Raw genomic sequence first — 11,441 nt, 5'->3', positions numbered from 1 at the left:
AATTTGTGTTGATCATAAATATGTCCCCTGTTCTGGTTTCTGAAGCCTCTAAGGCCTTCAATTTGCAGTATAAAGTTAACCACCCAACTGTGCATTAACGAATCAGAAAAATTTGATTTCCAATTAATTTTCCCAAATAGTTCTAAAAATTCCCATTAACATACCCAATTACTCAATTTTGATTTCTGAACCCATAAAGGTAGGTAATTTCAATTTTAAATCCGTAACTCAACAGATAATGCTTCAATTCCAATAGATATAATTAAATTAAAACACATCATCTCGTAGTTAAATAAAGATGATTTCTTATATGCATTTTGGGGTCATTACATTTAGCTTCATTCCGTACTTGCGTAAAATGCCGAATGCCTCTTCCAGATCGGCTAGATGAGTTTGCTCTTCTTTGGACTTGACCACCATATCGTTAATGTATACTTCCGTGGTACGGTTGAGTTGCTCTTTAAACATGGCAGTGACTAGTCTTCGGTATGTTGCCCCTGCATTCTTCAACCCAAAAGGCATAACCTTATAGCAGTAGGTTCCTCTTGGGGCGAGGAATGCAGTTTTGTCTTGGTCTTCCAAGTGTATGGCAATTTCATGGTAGCCTTTGTAGGCATCGAGAAAGTTCATACGTTGATGACATGCTGTGGCGTCTACGAGTTGGTCTATCCTGGGGAGGGGAAAACAATCCTTGATACAACACCAAATTCATCACATCATGAAGCTCAATTTCATGAATTACTTACATGCATGCCCCAAATTACACCAAACTTGTTTCCAACATAACAATTTCATGTATTCAAAACTCATACTCTTATGAATTGTACATGCATGTGAGATATAGCTCTCATTCTCAATTTAAATGATGAAGAGATGATCAAAAGCATGAACTTCAATCAAGATTCAGCATGGATCATGTATTTCAAGCTCAAACATACAAATTCATGGCAATTACACACATGCATGCATCCTATGACTTCAAACTTATCAATTACAACACAATTCTTGTTCTCGATCACTTATTCTCTTTGAATTTACTTAATTACAAACTGAAACCCATGAGCCAAAGGTTGATTACTCACCTAGGAGCTTTAATTCTCACAATTGTGGTTAAATCTTGAACCTAGCCTTCCCAATTCACAAATCTTAAGCCAAAATGCACGAAGATGTTTTCTCTCTCTCTCAAAGTCGGTTCTCTCTTTCTCTAGAGAGTTGAATTCAGCCAAAATGAATTAAAAGAGAGTAATTAAGTGTATAATGGCCCTTTTTATAGCCCCACTCAATCAAATTTAATCATAGCTAATTAATAGCACTTAATTAATCGTTCTGAATCTAATTATTTTGATCCAAATCAATTTTCAATTAAATTTCACCGTAGGCTCTAAAAATTACGCTAATCACAATGGCGTAGTCAATTTCGATTTCTGTGGCTGATAAGGCCTTTAATTTACATTCCAAAGAAAAAGTCAAACAGATTTTCCTACGGTGAATAGATAGAAATTCAAAACCACATATATTCATATAATGGCACTCAAATCATATCAAACACATAATCACAATCATAATTAAGATTAATCAGCATAATACGGGACGGGGTTATCACAGGCGAAGTGGAAATGAATGAAAGAGAGGTGAACTATTCAAAAAATCTTTAAAATATCTTGTTTAGAGGTTTGGAGTTAAAGAAATGAAGAGGAGAGGGAAGAAACCAAGTTGGAGAAGAAGATGGGCATGAATCGTTGAGAGAGAGTCGACCAGTCCTCGCTAAATCGGGCCTATCCATTTGTATACTTGGATTTAAGCTATGAGGTCACCACCGTTGGAAATAAGACTTCCGGGGCTTCTTTTTACACTAAAAAATCTCCTAAAGCCAAGTTCGGATGAGGGAGATATGGTTGGTTGAAGTTGGGCATCAAACCGGTTAGGACCAAAACTGAGTAGTCTTCACTAAAATAAGAATAAATTTTTTCACACTTGGAATTTTAATGTGAGGCTGCCACCATTGGAAAGCTTACTTCCGGGGCTTCAATTTAGACATAAGAATGATATGAAAAAGAGTCCAGATGAAGGAGTTATGCCCGTTTGAAGTTGGACCTGCAGAGCAGAATTTACAGTCGGCCACGTAAGTGGCTGGTCGGCCAACAAAGTAGCAGGTCGGCCAAAAAGATGGCCGGTCGGCCAGAAATGTCCAGAAAATTCAGATATTTTTCAAATCTTTCTTCTCCAGTTGTTACACGCTGCTCCAGATATTTTTAAATCAGATATTTCGACCAAATGCTCTCTTTTTGCTATATATGGAGCCATATCACTCATTTTGGAAGGGAGAACAAGTTGACAAGTTTGGGAGCTTCTCACACTAAAACTCTTTCTGTCTAGAAGATTTGTGAGCAAATTCTTCCCTCTCTCTAGAATTCTCTCTCTCCCGTCTTGTTTTAGGCTTGAAAGTGAGAATTCCCTACATATTTGCATACACTTCCTTAACCAGAGTTGATCATCTTTGGGCTGAGGTAACTTGGGACTTCGTTTGAGCTCCAAAAGGTGGTTTTAACTCAGGATTAGGGTTGTTTTGGCTGCTGTGCTTCAAGGTAACCTCTTATCCCTTTCAAGCACTTTGTGCACTACTGTTTTGCCACCTTTCTACACTGTTTTTCGAGTGGTGTTGAACTACAAAAACCTCTGTTTTTTATTCCTAAAAATAGTGGTGTAATAACCTGACCCTCGTACATGTTCTCTGTTATATTTTCGGATCCTATTTTGTGATTTTGAATGCTTATTGTGAAATCCTATGAGGAATTAAAGTTAAGTAAGTGAACCATATGTTTATGGATGTCTATCTGTTCAACAAGAAAAGTATCTGTTACATTAGAAGGTTTGAATCAGAAATTGGAGGCCTTAAGGGCTTAATTATCTGAAATAGATTTTATATATGTGATTAGCATAATTTTTGGGTAATATTAGGCATTTTTGGGAAATTTCAATTTCGGATGTTTAAATAATTACTTTTTGTCTTTATTCAATCAATATATCTATATATATCTATAAGCTTCTCATAGAGCTAAAGACTTAAGACCTACCTCATAAAATGTTCTCTCGAAGTAAAGTGTTGAGAGGAAGAACAAGGAAGCCTTGAGAGGGATTGAAGCTAAGGTAAGCTCAATTTCCCCTAGTCCAATCCTCTTCCCCAAGGTGAAATAGGAAGTTTTGATATAGAATGATCTAAATTGTGATGGAGATCTTGGATGTGTGTGTGTGTGTGTGTGTGTGTGTGTGTGTTGAAATTTTGGTATGTTAATCCTATCATCATGTGTTTCCTTCATTATCTAGTTGGAATTCATTATTATGAGCATGATTTTGTGTATCTATGTTATGTTATGTGCATGTGAAGCTAAGAACCTCAAGACATGGAAGTGTGCTTACGAGTTTCAACTTTTGGTCCATTGAATTGAGTTGTGTGCATGGATTTAATTCAAGCTAGAGTGTTGTATATTGTTCCTTAAATTTCATGCTTTTTGAACCATAATTTGGCAATGAAAAGATCCATTTTAGAGCCTTGCAAACACTCCCAAAAGAATGGGATTTTGATGCAAATTTCGGACCAAAACAGGGGAATCGCCGCACGTGCGGGAGTCACTGCCGCACGTGCGGCAAATGCTGAAAATTTTGGGTTTGGTTCTGCTTAAAAGGCACGTGCGGGGGCATTCTGCCACACGTACGGGGGAGTTTGCCGCACGTGCGGGGCTCACAGCCGCACGTGCGGCCCATGCTGAAAAATGTGGATCGCTCCGTTTTACATGTAGAACCCTCTAATGTTGTTAGAATATGTATTTGATGTCTTTTAATATGTATAAATTCCTTCGAAGTAAAACGAAACAAAATGTAATTTGATATGAAAAGGAAACTAAATTGTAAAGGTTGAATGTGTGCAGGGCACACTCCGGGAGGAACAAGCACATCATCGCAACACTGTGAGTAGTAGTATCATTATCCGCTTTACATATGGCTAATGATTTTCATTAGCATTTTGTTTACGCAACTACGTTAATGTTTCAAGTATGCAACTATGTTAATGTTTCAAGTATGTTTCAAGTATGTAAAGAAAGAAATGGGAAAGATAACATACCTTCCTTCTATAAGACTCTGGGCCTACGGCCATTCAATATAAGTTGTTATGATATGAAACAAAGTGCTACACGGAACTAAGTGCTACGACGTGAGCCACCTCTAGAATCCGTGTGAGACACCTCTTGAGTTCGTATAAGTATATTCAAGGGCTTAATGCCAAATTATCCAAGGGCGTAATGCCACTCTATTTAAGGGCTTTATGCCGCCATGTTTAAGGGCTTTGTGCCACCATGATTAAGGGCATCATGCTACCATGTTCAAGGGCATTATGCCACCATGTTCAAGGGCTTCAAGCCATTATGATTTAAAATGTGATATGTCAAGCTGTTATGTTGAAGACTGGGCCTAAGGTCGTTATAAGATGAAAATAGAATCAGGCTAACTATGCGACCTCTGCACTTCCATATGTACTGATATATGTCATGCTTCAAGTTGAGCATTGTTTCATTTATGTATTACTATTCACTGAGCCCGGCTCACTCTCTGCTATGTCTGTTTCTGTAGGCAACCAACCAGGTGGTCAATCCTAACCCATGACGCCCGATTTCTTTTTTCAACCTTCGTGTATCCAGGCACTTACGAGGCCACTTATTTTGTGAAGTTTATTAAGATAATTGGCTTATTTCTTGACTATCCTTCCAAGGTTGAATGTATATAACTTTAATAGTTTTATACATGCCCGATTATAGGGCTGGGTCTGTATATGTGTTTGTGTATAAGTACTGCTAAGGAATATTTTTGGACTTTATCGGCCTATTATGGTGCATGTGATGTATGAGATCCTGGCACAATGGAGTTTGTTTGGTTTAGTATTCTTTTAATATTTTGTGCTTCCGATAAGGCCCCATATGCTATATATACCAGGTTATATGTCTGTTTTTGAATGGGTCATGCCCGAACTTTTAGGGGCAAGTTTGGGGCGTGACAAGTGGTATCAGAGCACGAGTTGCTATCTCACACACGGATCCATTGAGCTTTAGGGTGTTTAGAAAAGCTTTAGGCATCTTGCATGACATCCTGAAAGTATATGAAAGAGCGATGGCAACGTTAAGTCTACTCTGATAATGCTAACACTTTTGAACTATGTCTATTGTATATAAATGATTGTTGTGCAGGCTATGGTGAGGACAAGGACAGAGGATGTAGAAGATGCTACTTCTGCACGATTGGATAGAATGGAGAGAATGATTATGGAAATGGCGGAGACCCTACGGCAACAACAGCAACAGCCACAACAACAACTACCACCACCAGTACCTCCACCTGTAATGCAAGATTTTCATGCTGAAGATCGAACCATTGCTCTGACCAAGGAGTTTAAAAAGATGCAACCCCCATCATTCAAAGGAGGGATAGAACCAATGAAAGCTGAGGCATACGTGTTGGGAATAGAAAAACTATTTGAAGTCTTTCCTTGCACCGAAGCTCAAAAAGTGCAACTGGCTGCCTTCACACTTGAGGATGAGGCGCGGAGATGGTGGATGCTTACAAGGATTACACACCCAGGATTAACATGGGAAAGATTCCTAGAACTGTTTTATGACAAGTATTTCCCTCAAAGCATGCGAGATAAGAAGGTAACAGAATTCGAAACTCTCAGACAAGGGAACAAAACCGTCGCCGAATACGAAGCCCAATTTGCAGAATTAGCTCGGTTTGCACCTCATATGGTGGACACGGATTATAAGAAAGCACGTAAATTTGAAGGGGGATTACGGAGCACTATCCTGGATAAGGTCAACATGTTGAAGTTACCCACTTACGTTGATGTGTTGGAGAGAGCTGTTATAGCGGAAGGGAATCTCGCTACTCAGAGTCGAATTTTAGCATGGAAAGGGAAGAGGCAAAATACTCAATGGTCGAAGGGGTCACCTACTCCACCAAACAAGAAGCAGACTTTGGGGAGTTTAAATACTTCCACCCCTAGTCAGGAATCAATACCGACTTGTCCGGAATGTGGGAAGAAGCATTGTGGGACGTGCTATCAGAAGTTTGGAGCCGGTTTTCAGTGTGGTAAGACAGGTCATTTGATCAAGGATTGCCCTCAAAGAAGTCAACAGAGTAATAATAGGACCACTACAAGTTCAGCGGGGTTTGCACCAACTTCCAACACCAAGACCACTGCCAAACCTACTAACAATAAAGACACTGTGAGGCAAGGCAGGGTGTTCGCACTGGTTCCGGGAGATGTACAAAATGCGGCAACGGTGGTGTCAGGTATATTTATTGTTCACGATCATTTCGCTCATATATTATTTGATTCTGGCTCCACCCACTCTTTTGTGTCGAAACTATTTGCTCCTAATTTAGATAAAACCAAAGAAAAACTGTCTTATATGTTGTGTGTGTCTTCACCCTTGGTAGACCCTATAATTTGTGCTTCTGTATATGCTGCTTGTGAACTCCAACTTGGGGTTATCCGGGTATATGCCAATCTGTTACCTCTTGATATGGCCTATTTTGATATTATTCTGGGAATGGAGTGGTTGGGTGAATATGGTGCAACTATAGATTGTTTGACTAAACAAATTAGTTTCCACCCTCCGGGACAATCAGAGTTTACCTTTCAGGAACATGGAGTGACTTCTCCACCTTATTTAATTTCCGCAGCAAGGGCTTGTAAATTAATTCAGAAAGGGTGTCAGGGGTATTTATGCAGTGTTCTAGAGGGGCAAGTGGTGAATGGGAATATTGACATGATCCCAGTTGTCTGTGAATTTTCGGATGTCTTTCCAGAAGAATTACCAGGGCAGTTAATAGACCGTGAAATTGAGTTTACAATTGAAGTAGCACCGGGAACTCAACCCATTTCTAAGACTCCGTATAGAATGTCGCCAGTTGAGATGAAAGAATTGAAAATGCAGTTGCAAGATTTACTAGACAAAGGATTTATCCGTCCGAGTGTATCTCCGTGGGGTGCACCAGTTTTGTTTGTAAAGAAGAAGGATGGAACACTCCGGCTTTGTATCGATTACAAAGAACTTAACAAAGTCACAATCAAGAATAAGTATCCATTGCCAAGAATCGATGACCTATTTGATTAGCTTCAAGGGGCACAAGTCTTTTCCAAGATTGATCTACGGTTTGGGTACCATCAATTAAAGGTCAAGGCTGACGATGTTAAGAAGACAGCTTTTCGAACCCGGTACGGTCATTATGAATTTTTCGTTATGCCCTTTGGAGTTACTAACGCCCCAACAGCCTTTATGGATTTGATGAACCGCGTCTTTAAGTCCTATTTGGATGAATTTGTGGTGGTCTTTATTGACGGCATCCTCATTTATTCAAAGAATGCGGAAGCTCATGAGACCCATCTTTGCTCAATTCTTCAAACCCTCCGGGAAAAGAAATTGTATGCAAAGCTAAAGAAATGTGAATTCTGGCTACTCGAGGTGGCATTTCTGGGGCATATTATAACAAAGGAAGGAGTTTCTGTTGATCCACACAAAATTGAGGCGATTGTGAAATGGCCGACTCCTACCAATGTGACCGAAGTGTGTAGTTTTATGGGGTTAGCTGGCTATTACAGGAGATTTCTTCAAGATTTTTCCAAAATTGCCGTGCCACTTACACAACTGACTCGAAAGGGAGTCGCGTTCGAATGGTCAGAAGAGCGGGAATCTGCTTTCCAGGAATTGAAGACGAGGTTAACCACGGCTCCAGTTCTGGCTTTACCGTCTGGTACCGAAGGGTTTGTAATTTACAGTGATGCGTCCAATAAAGGATTAGGGTGTGTGCTTATGCAAGGTGGTAGGGTTATCGCCTATGCTTCGCGACAACTTAAACCCCATGAAAAGAATTATCCCACGCATGATCTTGAGCTCGCGGCGGTAGTTTTTGCTTTAAAGATATGGCGGCATTATTTGTATGGCACTACTTGTGAAGTGTACACCGACCACAAAAGTCTCAAGTACCTTTTTACCCAGAAGGAATTGAACATGCGGCAGCGTCGGTGGTTAGAGTTAATTAAAGACTACGATTTACAGATCCATTATCATCCTGGTAAGGCCAACACGGTTGCAGATGCTCTTAGTTGGAAAAATATGGGAGATTTGGCTAACCTGGTTACGGAACAAAAGGAATTGATAAGTGAGTTGGATAAAATGAATGTGGAGCTTGTGATACATGGACAGGAGGTAGTTTTAGCAGCAGTAATGGCCCAACCGATTTTACTTGAAGAAATCAAGTTACATCAAATGGAGGATGATACTCTAAAGAAGGTATGTGATGAGTTAGAGGCAAAACCAAAACTGGGGTTCAGTTTAGTGGATTCGGTCCTCAAATTCCAAAATCGAGTATGTGTCCCCAATGTGTTGAAGCTTAAACAGAAACTGATGGAAGAAGCACACACTTCAAGATTCGCAATACATCCAGGGAGTACCAAAATGTACCGAGATTTGAAACAAAATTTTTGGTGGCCAAGTATGAAGAAAGAGATCGCGGAGTTCGTCTCTAAATGTTTGCAATGTCAGCAAGTGAAAGCGGAGCATCAGAGGCCAGCAGGGTTACTACAGCCCCTTCCAATCCCAGAATGGAAGTGGGAACATTTGACCATGGATTTCGTCGTGGGGTTACCACAGACTCCTCGAGGCATGAATTCAATATGGGTCATTGTGGACCGATTAACTAAGTCCGCCCATTTCTTACCTATGAAGACTCAATATAATACAGACAAATTGGCAGTAATTTATGTGAACGAAATTGTAAGGCTGCATGGTGTACCGGTCTCAATTGTGTCCGACAGAGATCCGAAGTTTGATTCCAGATTTTGGCAGAGTTTACAAGAAGCCATGGGTACCGAGTTAAAGTTCAGCACAACTTTTCATCCTCAGACTGACGGGCAATCTGAAAGAACGATACAGACTCTAGAGGACATGCTCTGAATATGTGTGCTAGAGTTTTAAGAAAGTTGGGAAACCCATTTACCGCTCGTAGAGTTCGCATACAACAATAGTTACCACTCAAGTATTGCAATGGCACCCTATGAAGCTTTGTATGGAAGACCGTGTCATTCTCCCGTATGTTGGGCTGAAGTTGGAAACAAATCCTTGCTAGGGCCTGAAATTGTTCAGTTAACAACTGAAAAAGTTAAAGTTATTCGGGAAAGATTAAAAACGGCTCAAAGTAGACAAAAAAGTTATGCGGATAATCGACAGAGAGATTTGGAATTTGAAGTGGACAGTCACGTCTTTATAAAAGTTACTCCGATGAAAGGCCACCCAAGGTTTGGAAAAAGAGGTAAATTGACACCCCGTTATGTTGGTCCCTTTCAAATTCTGGAAAGAGTAGGTCCAGTAGCTTACCGAGTTGCTCTCCCGCCAAATATGAGTCAAGTACATAATGTGTTTCATGTCTCTATGCTTCGAGGGTATCTTGCGGATCCGTCTCATGTTATTTATTGTCACCAAATTGAGCTAGATGATAAGTTAACTTATGAGGAAAAAGCAATCCGCATTTTGGACTGACAAGTGAAGCAATTACGAAACCGGGAAATTCCAATGGTAAAAGTGGAATGGCAGGAACATTACGGAACCGACGCAACTTGGGAAAGAGAGGAGGAAATGCAACACCAGTATCCGCATTTGTTTCTATCCTAAGGTAAAACAAGTTTGAGGGACCAAACTTATTTAAGGGGGGGAGAGTGTAATAACCCGATCCTCGTACATGGTCTCTGTTATATTTTCGGATCCTATGTTGTGATTTTGAATGCTTATTGTGAAATCCTATGAGGAATTAAAGTTAAGTAAGTGAACCATATGCTTATGGATGTCTATTTGTTCAACAAGAAAAGTATCTGTTACATTAGAAGGTTTGAATCAGAAATTGGAGGCCTTAAGGGCTTAATTATCTGAAATTGATTTTATATATGTGATCAGCATAATTTTTGGGTAATATTAGGCATTTTTGGGAAATTTCAATTTCGGATGTTTAAACGATTACTTTTTGTCTTTATTCAATCAATATATCTATATATATCTATAAGCCTCTCATAGAGCTAAAGACTTAAGACCTACCTCATAAAATGTTCTCTGGGAGTAAAGTGTTGAGAGGAAGAACAAGGAAGCCTTGAGAGGGATTGAAGCTAAGGTAAGTTCAATTTCCCCTAGTCCAATCCTCTTCCCCAAGGTGAAATAGGAAGTTTTGATATAGAATGATCTAAATTGTGATGGAGATCTTGGATGTGTGTGTGTGTGTGTGTGTGTTGAAATTTTGGTATGTTAATCCTATCATCATGTGTTTCCTTCATTATCCAGTTGGAATTCATTATTATGAGCATGATTTTGTGTATCTATGTTATGTTATGTGCATGTGAAACTAAGAACCTCAAGACATGGAAGTGTGTTTATGAGTTTCAACTTTTGGTCCATTGAATTGAGTTGTGTGCATGGATTTAATTCAAGCTAGAGTGTTGTATATTGTTCCTTAAATTTCATGCTTTTTGAACCATAATTTGGCAATGAAAAGATCCATTTTAGAGCCTTGCAAACACTCCCAAAAGAATGGGATTTTGATGCAAATTTCGGACCAAAACAGGGGAATCGCCGCACGTGCGGGAGTCACTGCCGCACGTGCGGCAAATGCTGAAAATTTTGGGTTTGGTTCTGCTTAAAAGGCACGTGCGGGGGCATTCTGCCGCACGTGTGGGGGAGTTTGCCGCACGTGCGGGGCTCACAGCCGCACGTGCGGCCCATGCTGAAAAATGTGGATCGCTCCGTTTTACGTGTAGAACCCTCTAATGTTGTTAGAATATGTATTTGATGCCTTTTAATATGTATAAATTCCTTCGAAGTAAAACGAAACAGAAAGTAATTTGATATGAAAAGGAAACTAAATTGTAAAGGTTGAATGTGTGCAGGGCACACTCCGGGAGGAACAAGCACATCATCGCAACACTGTGAGTAGTAGTATCATTATCTGCTTTACATATGGCTAATGATTTTCATTAGCATTTCGTTTACGCAACTATGTTAATGTTTCAAGTATGCAACTATGTTAATGTTTCAAGTATGTAAAGAAAGAAATGGGAAAGATAAAACACCTTCCTTCTATAAGACTCTGGGCCTACGACCATTCAATATAAGTTGTTATGATATGAAACAAAGTGCTACACGGAACTAAGTGCTACGACGTGAGCCACCTCTAGAATCCGTGTGAGACACCTCTTGAGTTCGTATAAGTATATTCAAGGGCTTAATGCCAAATTATCCAAGGGCGTAATGCCACTCTATTTAAGGGCTTTATGCCGCCATGTTTAAGGGCTTTGTGCCACCATGATTAAGGGCATCATGCCACCATGTTCAAGGGCATTATGCCACCAT

The 11,441-nt window shown here is 39.8% G+C and overlaps 1 protein-coding gene across 1 annotated transcript; it reads left to right on the top strand.

Annotated features, from left to right (window-relative positions):
• Positions 1-5,390: 5,390 nt before the first annotated feature.
• On the top strand, positions 5,391-9,005 carry LOC145793750 (uncharacterized). The gene is made up of 2 exons (XM_082876619.1): positions 5,391-6,895; positions 7,652-9,005. Exons 1-2 carry the CDS (start codon positions 5,391-5,393, stop codon positions 9,003-9,005), a joined length of 2,859 nt encoding a protein of 952 aa, XP_082732745.1.
• Positions 9,006-11,441: the final 2,436 nt, after the last annotated feature.

The sequence above is a fragment of the Camellia sinensis genome, chromosome 6 (genome assembly GCF_055761805.1).
Source record: "Camellia sinensis isolate YWXY chromosome 6, ASM5576180v1, whole genome shotgun sequence".
NCBI lineage: Eukaryota > Viridiplantae > Streptophyta > Magnoliopsida > Ericales > Theaceae > Camellia > Camellia sinensis.
This window is presented reverse-complemented; position numbering and strand designations above follow the sequence as displayed.

What these genes read in the sequence shown, in the direction of transcription:
- LOC145793750 (XM_082876619.1), top strand. Translation starts at nt 5,391, where the DNA reads ATGCAAGATTTTCATGCTGAAGATCGAACCATTGCTCTGACCAAGGAG. An exon ending in TTAATAGACCGTGAAATTGA is followed by an intron (nt 6,896 to 7,651) that starts GTTTACAATTGA and finishes TGGCTATTACAG; the next exon opens with GAGATTTCTTCAAGATTTTT.